This window comes from Solanum pennellii, chromosome 8 (genome assembly GCF_001406875.1).
Source record: "Solanum pennellii chromosome 8, SPENNV200".
In the NCBI taxonomy this organism is placed as follows: domain Eukaryota; kingdom Viridiplantae; phylum Streptophyta; class Magnoliopsida; order Solanales; family Solanaceae; genus Solanum; species Solanum pennellii.
Window position 1 is genome coordinate 32,822,598 of NC_028644.1, and position 21,208 is coordinate 32,843,805.

The window sequence follows — 21,208 nt, forward strand, 5'->3', positions numbered from 1 at the left end:
GAGATCACAATTCCATTTACATTATATGTTTTCTATAGGATACTTTGTTAGTTCTTTTAAAGGTTCAATTTGCTTAAGAAATAAGATTGGGTTCTTTTTGTATTGGGTCGGGTGAGTTCAATAAGTATTGGGACGAATATATTTAAAAATGGGTGAATAATGGGTAGGTTTAAAATTATATTAAATAATTAAATTTCAACCAATGACTGAGCGCCACGTAATTAAAAGAATTATTTAATAATTTTAAATGGTGCTCTATCATTGTAGTGACTTAAATTGGACCTAAAAGTGGATGAGAAGGGTATTTGTGAACAAATGAGTGGATGAAAAGAGCATATTGGAGCTAATAAGTGAATGAGTGATAGTTATGTACCATTTCAATATTTCAAGAGTATTTTAAGTCTTTTTCCGTAAATTTTATAACTTCTTTTGTCACCTATAATTCATTCCCCGTGTCTCATCCTCCAAGCTCGCATGGTAGGGACAGAAAGTACAACCGTTTGTGTGCATATAAAAAAAACCAGAGTCACCATGAATGCAAATTGAAATAGTTTCTAGTAAAAAAAAGCCGACCGTTCCATGGATTTGACGAGGGTGAGAGAAGTTTCAGTTCCGGTGATTCCGGCATTCGCTTGTGAGAAGGACTCAGAAGCAATGCGTCGCCGTAGAGTCCTCAGAAAGTTTGATAAAGAGTTAGCAAACCGAAATTACAAAGCTGCTAACTCTCTGTTAAAGCAATTACAGCACAAGCCCCGAGCCCTACTTTGCTTCGATTCTGCCAAATTGGTAATTTTCTTTCAAAATTTTGCACTTTGCTGGAGTAATAGTTATGCTGATTCGTTCACTGTATTGTAATGGAGGTGCCTAAAATAATCAATACACAAGAACTATCTATGGTTGATTCATCGTCTTTTGAATCTTTAGTTGACACAATTATGTGTTCAATCAAATATAGCATCAAGTTTGCTCTATCAGATGAGGAGGTATGCCAGCTTCTTATTTTTAATTCTATTGTTAACCACATGCTATGCATTTTTTTAAATTTAAATATTTGGCATTATATTCATATAGGTCTTAATAACGGGATTTGAGGATGCTACTGGGAGTGAAACCGATAATTCCCCTTATGAAGATCATCAAATGTGTTTGCAAGTAAGACTTGTTAATAGTTTGATGATTATTTTATGCAAGGAACAAAGACAAATCGCTATCACAGGCAAACATGTAATTGTTTGTAAAACAATATTTAAATGACCCAATTCATAGGCAAGTGGTGACACTTGCTTTATATGAAATTCTATTTGACAAATTTAAGGCATGTCTATTTTCGTACAAGCTTTTATTCTTCTGTTAGTAGCTATTATTTGTGTACACAATTGAATATCAAGTACATGGCGAGTTCTCTGTTGATGTTGATGTAAGTTATCTCGAACTGCTCTCTCTTCATTCAACTAATTTTCGTATTGTTTGTTCTGAACATTTTAAATCATTGAGCTCATATAGTCTAGCTGTATGTTAAAAGGTGCATTTTTTGCAGCATGAGGTGGGGCATTTTTTGGTTGGTTACCTGGTCGGGGTCTTACCAAGAAGCTATGAAGTACCTAGTCTACAAGATGTAACACAGGACAAATTTGCTCAAGGAAATGTGCAGTTTCTTGGCTTTGAATTTCTGAAAGAAGTAAGAATGATGTATTAGTTACTATGAGAATTGTATAAACACCATGTATTGGTAACATATGGCTGTAGGATTTCTTTTATTTCACTTTTCTTTAATCTCTCTTGTTTCTGTAGTAAATTCTGGCGTGGCTTCCATCTATTTATATCCTATTGAAATTCCCTGTTCCATAATTTCGTCTTATTCTAGAATAATGTATGAGTTGTATGCTTTTTGGAATGTCATGGCACCTATGCTCTCTTTGAGAAACTAACGCAGGCTTTGAAACAAGTGAGTGCTAGCTAAAAAGTTAGCATGTTTCCTACCATGTCCATATGCTTTCTTTTCTTAGAGTTTAAGACCAGCATTCATGCAATTTTGCTGACTACACTCCCAATAATGTGATGGATTAATCTGCATATTTGTCTCTTGTTGATGCTGCTATTTTTTTGTGGTATTTCTTCCTCAATAATTACTACTTTAAGCATCTCTAGGCACACAGGTATTACATGTGGATTTTAAAAGTCAATTCTTACTAGCCTTTGTTAGCTTCTCAAGATGAACTACTTCCCATTCATATGTTGCATTATAGAGAAGAAGATCTTCAAATTAGGTTCGTTTCTATTGTCAGTTGTATTTCAATGCATAGTCATTCATTTCAGGTCCAAATTGTGCAGGTTGATATTAATACTATATCAAGCAAACGGTTTACCCATGGCAAGCTAAAAAGCAAGGTAAGAATGGCTTGTTAAATATGTCAGCTTGAAGCTACCAAGATTCATGTAAGATATGTGGAAGGGTGAAGGACCGAAAATGTCCCTGAAGAAAAGGTAAAATTACCCTCTATTAATAGTTGAGATGACCACTAGCTTTGCCATCACCAAAGTGGTTCAAATATTCGCTTATTTGCCAATTCAGCAAACGGTATCATTAAAAAATGAAATTAGAAAATAAATAAGACAAAGTAATCGTCGATGGCAATAGTGATCTCAACTATCAATGGAGGGCAAAATTTTACCTATTTTGTATAGTTCAGGGGCATTTTTAACCCTTCATCCTGTGTGGAATGAATGTCAGGATAGTTAACAAACTGCTGGTGTAAATGATCATTATTTTGTAGACATAATTAGACCATGTGATTCTCTTCCATTTTAGTAGCTACAGAAGTAGTGGCTGCTATACAAAATTTCTATCATCAAGGAATTTTTGAAAAAAGCTTCAATGCCACTTTCATTGCATTAATACCTAAGAAGATTGGGGCCAAAGATCTGAGACTTTAGACCTATCAGCTTGTTAGGTAGCATTTACAAAATCATATCCAAGCTTTTGACTGAAAGACTGAAGAAAGTAGTGCACAAATTGGTATATGCTCAGCAGATGGCTTTCATCAAAAGTCGACAAATTCTGGATGCCATCTTAATCACCAATGAATGCACTGATGCTAGGATCAGAAGTAAAGCCCGAGGTATATTGTGCAAGTTAGACATTGAGAAGGCTTTTGATCACTTAAACTTGAACTTTTTATTGGGGATGCTTAGCAAGATGGGATATTGAGAAACTTGGATCAAATGGATCCACTTTTGCATAAGTACTGCTAAGTTCTCAGTACTTGTCAATGGCTCTCCAGCTGGCTTCTTCCCTTCACAGAGAGGTCTGAGGCAGGGGGATCCTCTATCCCCATTCTTGTTCGTCATTGCCATGGAGGGTTTAACATGCTACAGAAAGCCCAAACAAACAACTGGTTCAGAGGATTCAAAGTAAGCTCCAGGGAAGAAAGTAACATGACGATTTCGCATCTATAATATGCAGACGATACATTGATTTTTTGTGAAGCAGATTTGAATCAAGTAGGGATGCTAAGGGTGATTTTTATTTTATTTGAGGCCATCTCCGGGCTGCACATCAACTGGAACAAAAGTTTTATTTACCCCGTTAATGAAGTGGGCGATCTTCAGAGACTGTCCGACATTCTAGGAGGTAGAATTGGGTATCTTCCAACAACATATCTTTGTTTACCTCTGGTGGCAAAAGCAAGTCTATAAATATATGGACTCAGGTGTTGGAGAAATGTGAAACAATGTTGGCTAATTGGAAAACCCAATACTTATCCATGGGAGGAAGGCTGACCTTGATTAACTCTGTATTGGATGCAATGCCTACCTACATGATATCTCTGTTTCCTGTCCCCCTGCCAGTGTTATGAAAAGGTTGGACTCCTTGAGAAGGAACTTCCTTTGGGAAGGGAACAACGAGAAAAATAAAATACATCTTCTCAATTGGAAGTCTTGTCAAACCAGCAAGAAGGTGGTGCTGGAATTAAGAATCTAAAAATCCAGAATCAGAGTTTAATGATGAAGTGGTTATGGAACTTCAACTCAGACGAATATCCATTATGGGAGAAGATAATCATGGAAAAACTGTTGATTCTAACAGATTGAAGAAGAAGAAGAAGAAGAAGAAGACGAAGAAGACTGCTACAGAGAAAACAGAGAAAACTTCTTCTTCATGCTTTTACTGTGTATTTCACTAACTGCATTTACAATGTACAATTACTTATATATACAATTAACTAACTAACTAACAATGCTAATGAACCAATAGTAAAATGATAGCTGGCTAACAAACTAAGCTAACAAACTAACAGCTAGTTAACTAACTAACTGAACTCTAACTAACTAACTAATTGTTCAACTCTTATCAATACTCTTAGCATATTCCTCAATACCCCCCTTCAAGCTAGGAGATATGAAGATGTTCTTCATTCCGAGCTTGGAAACCAGATACTCATGTTGCACTCGGCCAAGTCCTTTAGTTAGTACATCAGCAGGTTGTTCAGTAGTAGCCAAATGTTGAATGGATATATGACCTCTTTGAACCTTTTCTCTAATAAAATGACAATCAATGTCAATATGCTTGGTCCTCTCATGGAAAACGGGGTTAGATGCAATCTGAATAGCAGCAGTGCGTCACTATATATAGCAATAGGCATGTCTAATTCACGAAAGAGACCAATTAACCATGTAACTTCAGCAACAGTAGAAGCCATGCTTCTGTATTCTACTTCAGCAGAACTCCTTGAGACTGTAGATTGCTTCTTAGACTTCCAAAAAAGTAAAGAGTCTCCAAATTTAACCATATATCCAGTAATGGACCTTCTAGTATCAGGGCATGATCCCCAATCAGCATCACAGAATGCCTGTAAAGAACCAGAAGACTGAGCAGATAAAAGAATACGTAGGCCAGGTTGTTGTTTAATATGCCTGACAACTCTAATAGCAGCATTTATATGAGATTGCTTAGGAGCATTCATGAATTGGCTTAAGTTTTGAACAGCATAGGACAAGTCAGGTCTAGTAATGGTTAAGTAGATCAAACTTCCAACCAATCTTTGATATTCACCAATGTCTGATAACACAGGATCAGATGTAACTCCTACATGCTTGTCAAAAACTACAGTAGTAAGCTTTCCATTCATTTCAACAGGTGTGGCAATAGGTTTAGATCCTCCTAGACCCAAATCTGAAATAATCTCCAGTGCATACTTTCTTTGATGCATGAGAATTCCTTCACTGTTTCTGGCAAATTCTATCCCTAGGAAATATCTTAATGGTCCTAGATCTTTGATCTTGAAGTTGTCCTTTAATACTTGTTTGGTGTCATTGATTAATTTGATATTACTACCAGTAACTAACAAATCATCAACATAAATCAGAACAATCACAATACCTTCATTTGACTTCTTGATCAATAAGGAATAATCCAAATGGCTTTGCTGAAATTCAGCAACCAATAGTGCCTGAGTCAATTTCACATTCCACTGTCGTGAAGCTTGCTTAAGTCCATACAATGACTTAAGCAACTTACACACAGGTTGAACCCCAGCATGCATATGAGAGAATCCTTGAGGCATTTGCATATATACCTCTTCTACTAAGTCACCTTGCAAAAATGCATTATAGACATCCATCTGTTGGACATCCCATCCCTTAGATGCAGCTAGAGTAAGCACTGTTCTGACTGTGACCATTTTAACAACTGGAGAAAATGTCTCCTGGTAATCTAAGCCTTCTTGCTGACTGTAGCCCTTGGCTACAAGTCTGGCTTTGAACCTTTCAACTTCACCAGTTGCCTTGTACTTAATTTTGTACACCCATTTGCAACCTATAGCCTTTTTGCCAACAGGTAAAGTTACTACCTCCCAAGTCTTATTGTCTTCCAATGCTTGTATTTCCTCCTCCATAGCTGCCACCCATCTCTTATCTTTGGCAGCTTGATGACAAAACTTGGGCTCAGTGTCGACTGAAAGATTAGCAATACAACATTGATAAGAAGGAGACAAGTTACTGTAATCAATATTATGTTTCAGAGAGTACAGACAGTTAGACTTTGATCTAGACTTGAATGTGGTAACAAAATCCTTTTGCCAAAGTAGAGGTCTAGAAGTTCTAGTTCATTGTCGTCTGTTGGAGCTCAAAATTGAATCATCTATAGTTGGTTGATCCTGCTGATGGTGATCCTCAAGATCAATGTCAAATGCATGTCCAGCATTGTCAATAGGATCATCTATACAGTCAAGATCATCAGATCTGACTGGCAAATCTGAAGCTTCATTAGATAATACAATGTCTTGTATGTCATCAATACAAGGAGTCTGAAAAGGAAAGATGGACTCATTAAAAACCACATCTCTACTGATAAAGAAGACTTTATTTTGTAGATCATATAGTTTGTTTCCCTTCTGTGTAGTGCCATAACCCATAAGCACTGACTTAATGACTCTAGGACCAAACTTATCAGATCTCAACAATGTAGTTGCATGGCACAAACACCCAATAATCTTCATGTAGGACAAATCTGGTGGTTTTCCAAACAACATTTCAAAAGGAGACTTATTAAGTAACACAGTGGATGGAATTCTATTAATGATATGAACAGCAGCTAAAACACATTCTCCCCAAAACTTGATTGGAATGTGGCCTTGAAATCGAATAGCTCTTGCTGTGTCCATTATATGTCTATGTTTTCTTTCCACTACACCATTTTGTTGAGGTGTATATGGACAAGAACACTGATGAATAATACCTTGAGATTTGAACAACTCATTCACTTGAGCATTAAAAAACTCTCCACCATTATCTGATCTAAAAATTTTAACTTGAACATTGAATTGAGTCTTAACCATAGCAAGAAACTGCTTCAATATGGTAGAGACATCAGACTTAAGATGCATGAGATATATCCATGTCCATCTAGAGTAATCATCAACCAAAGTAAGAAAGAACTTCATTTTATTATGAGTTGTAATCTTGTAAGGTCCCCATACATCCATGTGAACTAAATCAAAACATTGTAGGCTCCTAGTACTGCTATTATGGAATGGTAATCTGACTTGTTTGGCTAATGGACAAATATTGCAACATTTCAACTGAAAATCCCTCTTATGAGCAAATATATCTATCTTCCTGATAACACTCATAGGTATATGACCTAGCCTCTTATGCCAAACTTCACCTTCAGCAGAATCCTTCATTGCAACAAAACTGCTATGCTGTCCAGTGTCTATCAGTTGTGATGACTTTAAAATGTATAGACCACCATTTTCTTCACCAATCTCCTTCACTTTCCCAGTGAAGAGATCCCGAAGAAGAAAGAAATCAGGATAGAAAATTGCACAACAATTTAATTGCCTAGTAAGTTTAGCCACTGAAAGAAGATTGAAGTTAAGTTCTGGCACATATAAGACATTCTTAACTACTTCACCTCCTTGTAGTTGAGAGCAGCCTGAGTGTGTGACTTTAGTTGAATCACCATTTGGAAGTTGAACATGTCCTGAACTCTTTACTGTTGATCCATGAGTTAGTAAACCTTTAGTTCCCACCATATGATTAGTTGCCCCACTATCAACAATCCAATTAAAACTAGAGTTTGAGGAGTAAACTGAGAATGTCCTGCAAAAGTACCTGTTGCATTGACATTACTATTGGTAGATACTGTATTTCCTTCATGAATTAATGACTTGTTCATCATCTGTAGAACTTGTTGGTATTGATTAGGTGTAAAATGTTTAGCTAAAACAGCTCCTGAACCTCCTGAACCTGAATTAATTCCATGTTGTTGTGACATCTGATGTGAACTACCACCCTTAAACTGTTGCATCTGTGATATAGGAGGATCTACAACATTGCTATCAGTTGAGCTACCTGGATTATTGAACTGAGAATTGTAGTCTGTTGTCATAATATTTGCTTGTCGCTTCCCTTTATAATTGGTAGGATAGCCTATTAACTGATAACAAGAGTCCTTTAGATGTCCATGTTTGTGACAATGAATACAATACTTCAGCTTGTTACAATCAGCTCTATTGTGGCCTTTCATATCACAATGATCACAATATAGATATCCACTTCTCTGTTTATTAAGTTTCACATTACCACCTCGATTACCTTGACTATCAAAACTGTTTCCTCCAGATCTACTAGTGAACAAAGCTGTAGGATCTATTTGCCCCCTTAAGTTATAGTGATCTCCACTTAACTCTCGTTGACTTTCATCTTGAATTATCATAGCATAACACTGATTAACAGTTGGTGGTGTATTCATCATAAGAATTTGACTTCGAGCATGACTATAATTGTCATTCAAGCCCATCAAAAATTGCAAAAGCTTCCGTCTAAGCATGCTATCAACATATTCTTTAGATCTTTCACAATTACAAGATGGAGGAGGAACAATTGAATCAAATTCATCCCACAGATCTTTCAACTTTGAATAGTATACTGAGACTGGAGAAGTACCTTGAGTATGTGTAACAATCGATTTGTGTAAGTGGAATATTCTAGACATATTCACCTTGTCAAAACGTTCCTTCAGATCACTCCATACCTGTGCTGCATTAGAACGAAATAGAATTCCACTCATTAACTCCTTGCTCACATTGTTCATGAGCCATGAAAGCACCATTGCATTACACCGATCCCACTGTTTCTTCTCAGAATCGACTGTGTAATCTTCACGTTTGATGCTGCCATCAACAAATCCCAATTTATTCTTTGTTAACAATGTTAATTCCATCGCCCTGCTCCACAAAGTGTAGTTCTCCATCCCTACAAGTTGAATGCCAATTTGAACTGCACCTGTGACATCAGAAGAAGACAGATACAGGGGGTGTGTAAGATCGATTTTACTTGCCATTATCACCTCTTCCGATCTACAGATTCAGTGATCAAAATAAGCTAGAAATTCTCAGAAATTGTATACCCGCTTTGATACCATATTAAACTGTTGATTCTAACAGATTGAAGAAGAAGAAGAAGAAGAAGAAGAAGAAGAAGACTGCTACAGAGAAAACAGAGAAAACTTCTTCTTCATGCTTTTACTGTGTATTTCACTAACTGCATTTACAATGTACAATTACTTATATATACAATTAACTAACTAACTAACAATGCTAATGAACCAATAGTAAAATGACAGCTGGCTAACAAACTAAGCTAACAAACTAACAGCTAGTTAACTAACTAATTGAACTCTAACTAACTAACTAATTGTTCAACTCTTATCAATACTCTTAGCATATTCCTCAATAGTTTGGATGGAAGAGGGACTACCAAAGTAAGCAATAGTCCTTATGGAGTTAGTCCCTGGAAATCCATAAGGAACTTGTGGCCCAAATTGCTAGCAAAAACCATGTTCAGCATTGGTAATGGAAGGAAAGTTGATCTATGGAATGATAAATGGATTGAACAAGGTCCCCTAAAGCAACTCTATCCATACATATACTCCCTCAATCAACAACAAAACTCAACAAATGAAATGGTTTGGGGTGAACACGGTTGGAATTTGAGTTCCAGAAGAGCTTTAAATGATTGGGGAATCGATAGACTAGCAAGCTTCTTCGGAACTTTAGAACAGTTCAAAGGTACATCAACTGAAGCAGATTGCTTGATATGGTTAAGGAATAAAGAGAACAAGTTTACAGTGAAAGCAGCATACAGAGTACTCACAACCTCAAACAATTTGAGTGGGACCTGGCCTTGGAAGATGATCTGGAGGGTTAAGATCCCTCACAAAGTTGCATGTTTCTCTTGGTTGCTAGCGAGAGAAGTTGTACTCACACAAGATACGCTCACGAGGAGAGGTTTCATTCTTTGCTCAAGGTGTTTTCTCTGTGGTAAGGAAGCAGAGACAATCTCTCATCTCTTTCTTCACTGTAGCTGCACTGACCAATTGTGGAAGATTTTCATTAACTTGAGGGGCATTAGCTGGACTATGCCCGGAAGAGTATCTGATGTATTGAAATGTTGGAATAGTGATACCAATCCCTCCAATCAGTTAAAGAGATGGAAAATTGTCCAAGCTTGTATTTGGTGGACTGTGTGGGGAGAAAGAAACTAAGTTTGTTTTGAAGACAAAGCCATTAGTATACAGAAACTAAAGTTGAAATGTTTAGGGCTTTTCTTTTTTTGGAGTAAATATAGCTTAATGGAGGAGTTCGAATCAACTAATGATGTACTCGACTCCTTACGAGAAGATTAAGGACTAGCAGCTTATTTTTGCTCTTCTGGATGTAAATATGGGGGACTACACACCCTTTGTGTAGTTTGTTATTAATACACAAAAATGATACCTGTTAAAAAGAAAAGTAGCTTTTCACAGTCACCTCTAGGTAAATTAACTAGGAAAAGTTTCTATTAATAGAGAGCCAAAGGATAATTAAAAGATAGCAGTAGTCCCTCTATGCATATTTTGGAAATAAACGTCCATAAAAAATTTAAATTTCTGGTTAAGAGTAGCATACTTGAAAATATTGAACAAATACTTGAATTTTATGAGATGCTAGGGAAGAAACTGTAATAGCCTGTCTTTGAGTACCATCTTGGCCTATCACCATATTATATTTCTTAAATTTCTGGATGATAGGAATCAAATTAATTTGGGGATAAGTTTTTCTCGATGAGTCCTTCTCTCTCGGTGTAGGTTACTAAAATGTGCTGGCCATGGGGAAGAGAGTCCGTGCTTCATCACAGAAGGTTCTAATGGTGCAGGAAGCAGCAACAAAAGGAAATCAGCAAAGGGGGGAACAGGCACAGCAGCTTGAACTCCGGAAAGAGATCAAAATTGGATCTGAATCTAGTGCAACAATAAACTGGCAGAAAGAGGTAAAGAAAGTAGCTCAGTTAGTGGTGCAGAAGGCTAATGATACGGATAAAGAAAACTATGCAATAGCAATTGGGCCGAAATCACTCATCTACAACCTTCAAGACAAGGGTCTCCATCTGGAAGTGGAACGAAAGCAGGGGCTGATGAAGAAGAAGAGGAACTGGTGCAGATGCCAAAGGCGAGAATAGCGTGGGACACATTCGATATTTTAAACTATCCAATGTTGTTCAAGCTAGATTACATCGTTCCGGAGAAACATGGTGAGGAGTCGATTATCGGTATTGATTTAGAAGATATTGAGTCTGAAATTAGCTATTTGAAATAATGCGGTGGTGTGTATGTTCTGGGTGCAAACCCTCCATTCAATGTAACCAATGGATACATCCAAAAAATTGGGTTGAACAAGATGGCGATGCTGAAAAATGGAGTCATAATAGTAAGGTTTGATTCAGTTGAAGGAAAAGAGGAGGTGTTGAAAGAGGGTGAGTTTACCTTTTTAATAATAGGCCATTTATTGTCAAAGCATGGTCTATGGATATGTAATTCACAAAGGAGCAATTGGATTCTGTTCCAATTTGGATAAAACTCCCAGGTTTGGACTTCAAGTATTGGAGTCCAATAGGATTAAGCAAGATAGGGAGTTTGATAGGGAAACTATTGATGGAAGATCAAAACACTGAAAAGAAGCTGGGACTTAATTTTGCTAGAATCCTAGTTGAGGTAGAGTTTGGGGCCAATATTCCAGAACTAGTGTGTTTCAAGAATGTAAAGGGAAGGTGATATAACAAAAAGTTGTGTATGACTAGAAGCCAACTCATTGCAGGTTTTGTGATAAATATGGGCACTCCACTGATGAATGTAGAAGGAAGGATCCTGCAAATAGGAAGGTAACAAAGGAAAATGAGAAGCAGGGCAAGCCACCAGCACAAGTTGGACAAAGCAGTGAAGTTAAAGAGGATAAACAAGCTGATTTTAAAAACTGGAGAGAACAGAAGTGCAGGTTGTACAACTTTGAGGATAACATACAAACATACACAAGTGACAACAGGTTGAACAAGGGAGTCCATCTTCTGAGGGTTGGGTAACACCATTCAAGACCGGAAGGAGCCAAAGTCCACATTAAATACAAGTCACTAGTAATAATTCATTCCAGATGTTGAACAAATCCATTGAGGTAACTACCCCAGCCCCAAAACTGTACAAACAATGGGAAGCAAAGCCATGTCCCAGTGGCCAGTAGGGAATGGTTAACATGTTATGCTGGAAGGTGAGAGGGCTCAATGCCCTGAATAAGCAGAAGGGAGGTGTTACTCCTCTGCAATAAGGAAAAAGTGGGATTTGTTGGGCTGGTTGAAACAAAGGTGAAAAACCAAAATATGGTGAAAGTGGTGAAGAAAATGTTAGCAGGTTGGAATTCCTAACCAACTTAGAGTCACACTATAATGGAAGAATTCTGCTAGTTTGGAGACCAGATTACTATAAAGTGGAGTTCGTAGAGAGATCTGCCCAAATGCGGACTTGCAAGGTCTGCTGCAGTCCTCTTCAACTAACGTTTAGGGTGTCAATTCTGTATGCATACAACACTAGAGAGGAAAGAAGAGACATGTGGATGGAAATAAAAACACAAAGCTCTATTAACCGAGAGCCATGGTTATTACTGGGTGATTTTAATTGTGTTACGCACTGATGATAGTCTGGGAGGTAACCCTGTCTCTTGGACAGAAGTTGCCTAATTTCAAATCTGTATTAATGTAAGTGGATTGATAGAACTACCCAATCAAGGGCAAAAGTATACATGGAATGATAGAAGTACATGGAATATGATATATTCAAAGATAGATTGGATGTTCAGCAATTATATTTGGTTGAACATTATGCCTTCATGTGGAACATCTTATCTACCTGAAGGTATAAGTGACAATTGCCCTGCAAAGGTTTATCTACAGAATCATATTATTAGAACAAGGAGAGCGTTCCAGTATTGTAATGTTTAGTCTCAACATCCACAGTTCAATGATAAAATCCGAACAGTATGGACCACACATGTGGAGGGATGCAAAATATGGTAAGTAGTGAAAAGATTAAAATTATTGGAACCATGTCTGAAGAAGCTGAATATTCACACAATAATGTAGGAGCATAGTTACTGAAGCAAGTAAAGATAGGGATGCACTGATAGAAGGTCAACATAAACTTCATATTGACCCTCTGAATAAGTCTATGAAGGAAGAGGAGAAGGTTAAACATGACAAGTGCAGGTACACTTCCTATATGACCGAGAGCTTTCTTCAGCAACAGAGTAAGGCCACATGGTTGAAACTGGGTGATGATTGTACGAAATACTTCTTCTCTGTGATAAAACATCAAAGACTCCAAGACAATAACACAAGTAAGAGATGACCACAGAGAATGACAGTATGATCAGGAGGTGTTTGCTACCATGTTTGTGAAATTTTATGAGGAGCTACCGGCTAAGGAAGATGTTAATATGGAGGCAGCTCGAAGGAGATGTTAATAAGGAGGCAGCTCGCACATCTTTCGTTAGTAGTGATCCTATTTTTTCTATAGAGCATCAACTAGCTTTGCAGCAAGAATTCACACAAAGGGATGTTAAGGCAACAATGTTCAAGATAGATTGCAACAAAAGTCCAGGACCTGATGGCTGCGGCAGTGGGTTCTTTAGGTCAGCTTGGGAGGTTGAGGGAAAGATATCACAGAAGCTATCCTAGAGTTCTTTTGGGAATGGTAAGCTGTTGAAACAACTGAATGCTACTAATATTGCCTTGATACCTAAAGTCTCTGTACCAGATTTTGCCACTTAAGACCTACTTCTTGTTGTAATGCGTTGAATAAGTGCATCACAAAAATAATTTGTATGAGGTTAAAGGAAGATATCACCCACATAGTGACAGCCAACCACTCTGCATTTGTTCAGGGGAGATCAATGTTGCATAATGTTTGAATAATGTCATGACCTATTAAGACACTATAATAGACAAACATCTCCTAGATGCTTGATGAAAATTGATCTGAGGAAGGCATATGACATGGTCAACTGGGAATTTGTAAAGGAAGCTTTGCAGGGCTATGGATTCCCAAACAGATTTACAGAACTTGTCATGGACTGCATCACATATCCTATGTTGATTGTCAAGGTAAATGGAGACGGACATGGATTTTTTGCTCGTAAAAGAGGACTAAGGCAGGGACCCCATGTATCCTTAATTGTTTGTACTTGTTATGGAGTACTTATCCGGGACAGTGAAGTGTATGAGTGAGTTGCCTGAATTTCAGTTTCATCGAATGATTAGGAAAGTCAAGTTGACACATTTAGTATTTGCGGATGATTTGATGATATTTTGCAAATGGGATGTTCCATCAGTGAGCAGAATAATGGCACTCTTGCAACATTTCAGTAGTGTCACTGGTTTAGTTGAAAATATGGACAAGTCAAATATATTCATGGCAGGGGTGGATGACAACACTAAAAGCCAATTGTTGTCAAGAATAGGATTTTCGCAGGGCTCATTTCCTATTAGGTACCTTGGACTATCATTATCTTCTAAGAAATGGAGCAAAATGGAGTGTCATCAACTGATTGAGAATATCACTAGTAGAATTACAAAAGTTTACTTGAAACAGTTATCCTATGCAGGAAGGCTGCTAGTGGCTATCTCAGTTATGTTTGTTATTCATAGCTTTTGGGGTTCTGTGTTTATACTACGCTAAAGTGTGTTACAAGAAGTTGACAAGCAATGTAGACCTATGGGGCAGCTCTGTGGACACGAGGAAGACAACATTAGTAGCTTGAGATAAAGTTTGTGTGCCTAGGAAGTTTAGTGGTCTAAATATTAAAGGAAGCCAGTTGTGGAATGTGGCATCTGGAGGTAACTGTTATGGCAGTTAGCAGTCAAGAAGGGTGTACTGTGTGTTAAATGGGTACATGGGGTGTATGTGAAGGAGCTAGTTATGCATCAGTGTTAGGAGTGCAGAGTAAATTGAGGATTGTAGGGTTTATATGGAATAAAATCTCTCAACCAAGGCATAGATACATTGTGTGGTTAACTGTGCAAGTTAGATTGCTGACCAAAGATAGACTACAAGCGATGAATATACTAGTGGATACTATAACATGCAGTTTGTGTGATGCTCAGGTTGTAGAGACACAACACCACCTATTTTCTGTATGTGATTGGACTAAAGGACTCGTTACAGCAATTGCTCAATGGACTGGAGTGCAGATTTCATCAGGAGATGTCAAATTGGTGTTGGATAGAATTTGGAGGAGGCACTGGAAGCTACTTTACAAGGAAACAATACCATGTGTGGCAGGCCAGGAATTGGAAACAGTTTCAGTGTTAGATTAGATATGGTTTAGAAGACTAGGAAAGGCCAATATTTGGCTCTTTAATTCAGCAGTTTTTCATGTAATTAAAGATATATTGATGTCTTAACTCACATAGCCCCCTTCCTAGAAGGTATTGTGGTGTTAGGTGCTCTTTAGGTGTATTGGTTTGGTTGTTAATGGTAATATTTACATTTGTTACCAAAAAATAGAAGTTCTGGATGTGTGCCAAAGGCATCCTCCCCTGTTCATCAGATTGTTCAATTTTCTTTTTGATTTCATAATTTGAAATCCTATTATCATGTAAATATTATGAACTTATGAGAAATGTTGTAATCAACTGACATTCGTCCACATTTAAAGATCTTTGTGGAAAAATTCAGTTAATTATTATTCCTTTGTGCAGAAACATTACGTTTTTTGCGTAACTCACATCTCCATGCATTTCTAACCATAACTCCAACTTCCATGCTTAAAATGCAATGTCTTTGCAGGAAAATAGGGCCAAAATCTCATCCCAGGTCAGATATCTTGCTATTTTGATCGTTTTTGTTTTTATAAATGTTTGCCAGCCTTAAATCATTATTATTTGATTTGGAGGTGGTTGACTTTTCTGTCCGAAGTTGTGCCTCGATTCTTGTGTTATATCAGGTGTAGTTATGAACATTATTTCAGATCATTACCATTGACCCACAAATATAATGAATTTATGTCACTTAATGGACCAACTCTAGCATCATTGATATTGTAATGTAACATTATAGCTACAACCATGTAGGCTTGTAGCATGACACTCACATACAAATAGTGCTGGCAGAAATGAGCCTGTATTTTGTTAAGCAGCTCAACCTGCCCATATTTTAGCGGGTTGAATAAGTGATATTTTAGATGGATAAATGTTGGTCTTCAGCCCATATTTAAACCATATAAATATGAAAAATATATGGGTAAAAATGGGTATGCCATGCTGCCCGCTGGTCTGTTTCTTTGTAAAACTCTCATAACAGACGAAATTAATGATCAGTAATTTTATAGTTATTCAACAAATATATCATGAAACTTATTTTGTGTACTTATATTGCTGGGAATAAAAATATTATTATCGAACTTACGATTCTCTTCTAGCAGACTTTGAACAGGTTCTTGTGTGTGATACTAGGAGGGTTAGCAGCAGAGCACCTGTTATTTGGTTACTCCGAATTACTTCACTCAGATGTTCAAAAGGTCACATGTTGTCTATAATATTTTGCTTTATCGATATGGAGCCTAAGTTGGACCAGTTGCTAACTGCTTCTCCATTAACTGTGGGCAGTTGGACAGAGTGCTAAGGTGGTTATGCTACAATGAGAATGAAGCCGACTCTCTGGTAAGATGGGCTATTCTTACCACTTTGTCACTATTAAGTCATCATCACGAGGCTCGATCAAGACTAGCAGAGGCCATGACTTCAAGAAGATCAATTGGCTATTGTATTGATATGATAGAGAGCACATTGTGAGGCCATGTTGTTTAGCCACTGACTATGTCAACAAGTTCCCTTCTCATTTTCTTGCAGCAGCAGAAATGTCAGAATACATAGGAGGGGTTACCTAAATAATGTCTTTCTCTAATCTCTCAAAGAGCATCAGAAACTAAGTTACATTCACCCTACTTGACATCACCTGGCCCTGACTGCAGTGTTATGGCCAAGTCCTTCAGATAGAAGAAAAGAGCAAGTGAGGTCCACTGGTATAGGTCAGGAGATCAGATGTAGGGGTTTTTGGTATGATTTTCCCCCCCAATTTTCTCATATTTGGTTGATTTATATGTTTTGGAAAATATTTTTCAAATCAACTCATTTTTCCTTTAAAGATTAAGAAAAACATTTTACAAAACTCGGCTCCCATCTCAAGTTACAATTTTTTTTACCCTGACCCTCATTAAAAAAAAATAATCAACCATTTAAAACATTATTTTTGAAAAATAGTTCAAATTTTAAAATTTTGACTACCTCTACCCTCCCCCATTTCTTTTCTTAAGTTAGTTTGTTTTTGAATTTTTTTTTAAAAAATTCATTTTCTTCGACCCTTACCTCCCTACCAGCCCCATTCCTCCCCAATTTAAACTTTTTTTAAAAATCAATTTAATTTTTTTTATCCACCTCATGTGATACCTCGACCCCTTGATCATCCCTTGCCCTACCATCCCCCACCCCCTCCCCGTTATTTTTTTAAAGTTAGTTTTTGAAAAGAGTTTCAATTAGAATTTTTTAATTTTTTACCCCACCACCCTACCCCTTATCCCTTTCCCCAAAAAATTGAAAAGTGTTATGAAACTATAGAATAATAAGAAGAAAGTAGAGAGAAGAAAAGAGTTATTATTTCTTTTAAGGGATACTTTTACAATGAAGAGAGCCCCTCTATTTATAGGGGAGATCTAACTTGGTTCCCAAGTAAGACTCTTAACCATATCCTAAAAGGACTCCACATGAAAGACATTTACTATAATGCAAATATTTTATAACACTCCCCCAGAATGTCCAATTCATAAATGACGAGCCTCGTAAAAAGCCTTACTAAAAAAAACTTTAAGAAAAGAAAAACTCTAGTGGAGGAAAAGAGTACACATATCTATTAATACACATCTAGGCTGCCTCATTAAATATCTTACAAGGAAAATTCACTGGGACACAAACCTCGTAAGGGAAAAAGAGTACAACGTGCATTAATTCCCCCTAATGAGAACATCAATCTAGAGACTTTAATCTTCGTATTTCAAGCTTGTGCACCATCTTAATGAAAGTTGCAGTTGGTAGAGACTTGGTGAATAAGTCGGTCACATTGTAACTTAAAAGAATCTGTTGCACATTAATATCACCATTCTTTTGGAGTTCACGTGTATAGAATTTTTTTTGTGAAATGTGCTTTGTTCTATCTCCTTATATGAAGTCTCCCTTAAGTTGTGCTATGCATGCTGCATTATCTTCATATAAAGTGGTTGGTATTTTATCTGATACACCAAACCACATTACTCTCTAATGTGATTTATCATTGACGTTAACCACACACATTTACTACTTGCTTCATGAATAGTTATTATCTCAACATGATTAGATGAAGTGGATACGATGAACTGCTTTGTAGATCTCCAAGATATGACAGTCCCCCCACATATAAAAATATAACCAGTTTGGGGTCAAACTTTGTATGAATCAAATAAATATCTTGCATCAGCATAACCAACAAGATTGGAGTTACAATTATTAGAATAAAATAAGTCCATCTTAATTGTCCCTTTAAGATATCAAAAAATGTGTTTGGTCCCATTCCAATGTCCCCTAGTAGGGGTAGAACTTTACCTTGCTAACAAATTAACAACAAAAAGCTATATCAGGTCTTGTAGTATTAGCAAGTTACATTAGTGTACCAATTGCACTAAGATATGGTACTTCAGAACCAAGAATTTTCTCATTCTTTTCTTGAGGTCGGAATGGATCCTTATTTACAAAATCTTTTCAACACTTTTTCTGTGTAGGCAGATTGATGAACAAAAATATCATTTGTCAACTGCTCAATTTGCAAACCAAGACATAATTTTGTCCTTCCAAGATCTTTCATCTCATATTCGTTCTTTAAATAATCAATTACCTTTTGAAGTTCTATTGGAGTTCCAAGATTTATGTCATCAACATAAATAGCAAGTTTAACAAGTTCCGATATTGATTTCTATATAAAGATACATGGACAAATTGCATCATTTGTATAACCTTCATTAAATACTCACTAAGACGGTTACAACACATGCGTTCAGATTGCTTCAAACCATATAATGATCTTTGCAATTTAATTGAATACATTTTTCGAGATTTGGAATTACTCGATTTAGGCATCACAAATCCTTCAGGATTATTCATGTATATCTTATTATCAAGTGATCCATAAAGTTAGGCTATAACTACATCCATCAAATGCATTTCAAGTTGCTCATGGACTATGAAACTAATGAGATGACGTAATCTTATTGCGTCCATAACGGGTGAGTATGTCTCTTCATAATCAACACCATGTCTTTGTGAAAATTCTTGTGCCACAAGGCGTGCTTTATACCTTTGTATTTCATTTTTTGTCATTTCTTTTTTGGACAAAAATCCATTTACAACCAATATATTTAATAAAATTAGGTGTTTGAACTACTAGTTCAAAAACTTCACGCTTGGCAAATGAATTCAACTCTAATTGAATTGCTTCTTGTCATTTTGGTCAATCATTTCTTTGTCGACATTTTTATAATAGATTGAGGTTCAAGATCCTGATTATCTTGCATGATATTTGTTGCAATATTATATGCAAAGACATAATCAACCACCATTTTTTATTGATTAAGATTAGTTTCAACATTTTTTCGATTTATGGATAGTTCATTATTTCCTTGCGTGATTCTTTCATAGTGTGATCTTGACATTTTATTTTTCTTTTTCTAGAATTTTGATCCTTAAAACCCAATGGTCTACCACACTTTAGGCATGGTTTTGACTCATTAGCTATGACACTAGTGGATGGTCCTATAGGGACATTAATTCGAATTGGGACATTCTTTGTAGGAATCTATGATTTAGTAATCCTTTTCAAATCTGTAAATGTGTCTGACATTTGATTTACAATTTTCTGTAGATGAATAATCTTTTGTATTTCTTGCTCACAAATAAAATAATATGGATCAAGATGAGACGATGATATTTTTTCACAAAATTTTTCGTTTTATTTCACTATTCTCTCCCCCTAATTTTGGAAAAACCGTCTTATCAAATCGACAATTTGCAAATCGAGTTGTAAACATGCCTCAAATCAATGACTCAAGATAGCGAATAATGGAGGGTGATTCAAACTTAACATATCTTCCTAACCTTCTTTGAGGGTCCATCTTAGTGAGATTTGGTGGTGCCACAGGCACATGTACAACACATTCAAAAATTCTTAGATGAGATATATTATGTTCTTGACTCAAATTTAATATCAATGGAGAAACCTTAATATAATTTGTCGGTCTGAGATGAATAAGTGTTGCAACATGCAAAATTGTATGTCTCCACACAGAAGTGGGCAACCTAGTTTTCATAAGCAGTTGTTTTGCTATTAATTGCAGACTTTTAATTAATGACTCAGCGAGATCATTTCGAGTATGAACATGAGCAACGGGGTGTTCAACTCTTATCCCAATTGATACACAATAATCATTAAATGATTGGGATGAAAACTCTGTAGCATTATCAAGACGAATAGACTTACTCTGATTATCAGGAAAGTGTGCCCTTAACCTTATTATTTGTGTCAATAATTTTACATATGCCAAGTTACAAGATGACAATAGACACACAAAAGACCATCTAGAAGAAGATCTATTAGAACCATAAAGTGTCTAAATGACCCACTGGGTGGGTTAATAGGTCCACAAACATCCCCATGTATACGTTTCAAGAATGCAGGTGACTCAATCTCAACTTTCTTTGGTGATGGTCTCAAAATTAACTTGTCTTGATACAAGCAGTACAAGAAAATTCACCATTTAAAAGAACTTTTAGGTCTTTTAATGGATGTCCATTTAAATTTTCTATAATTCGTCTCATCATATAGCCAGGATGTCCTAGACGATCATGCCAAAATACAAATGTATTGGAATCAACAAACTTCTTACTTACTATAAAATGTGCCTCAATTGCACTATTTTTTGTCCAATTGTCACGACCCAAAACGGGCCGCGACTGGCACCCACACTTATCCTACTATGTGAGCGAACCAACCAATCTAATCCCCAACATTTCAACCATAAATAACAAAATATAATGCGGAAGACTTAAAACTCATTAATGAAAATCGATTAAATAACTTATAAAAACTCAATACTATTTATTCCCAAAACCTGGAAGTCATCACCACAAGAACATCTATCCTCAAATTACTAATCTAAGAGTATCTAAGAAGCTAAAATAAGTAAAAAGCTAGTCCATGCCGGAATCTCAAGGCATCAAGACATGAAGAGGAAGATCCAGTCCAAGCTAGAAGCAATAGCTCACC

At 36.5% G+C, this 21,208-nt stretch overlaps 1 protein-coding gene across 2 annotated transcripts; it reads left to right on the plus strand.

The window, feature by feature from the left end:
- Positions 1–450: 450 nt before the first annotated feature.
- On the plus strand, positions 451–18,029 carry LOC107026686. Of its 2 annotated transcripts, XM_015227753.2 has the most exons (8): positions 452–786; positions 861–983; positions 1,072–1,152; positions 1,538–1,678; positions 2,332–2,388; positions 15,653–15,679; positions 16,287–16,382; positions 16,471–18,029. In XM_015227753.2, the coding sequence occupies exons 1-8, from the start codon at positions 580–582 to the stop codon at positions 16,654–16,656; spliced, it is 918 nt and encodes a 305-aa protein (XP_015083239.1). In that variant the 5' UTR covers positions 452–579; the 3' UTR covers positions 16,657–18,029. The 2 variants fall into 2 exon arrangements, with proteins under 2 accessions (XP_015083240.1, XP_015083239.1); XM_015227754.2 differs by lacking the exon at positions 15,653–15,679 and having other exon boundaries at positions 451–786.
- Positions 18,030–21,208: the final 3,179 nt, after the last annotated feature.

Coding starts and splice junctions, on each gene's coding strand:
- LOC107026686 (XM_015227753.2), top strand. CDS start 580: ATGGATTTGACGAGGGTGAGAGAAGTTTCAGTTCCGGTGATTCCGGCA. Junction 984..1,071: donor TTGCTCTATCAGATGAGGAG/GTATGCCAGCTT, acceptor ATATTCATATAG/GTCTTAATAACGGGATTTGA. Junction 2,389..15,652: donor ATGGCAAGCTAAAAAGCAAG/GTAAGAATGGCT, acceptor ATGTCTTTGCAG/GAAAATAGGGCCAAAATCTC.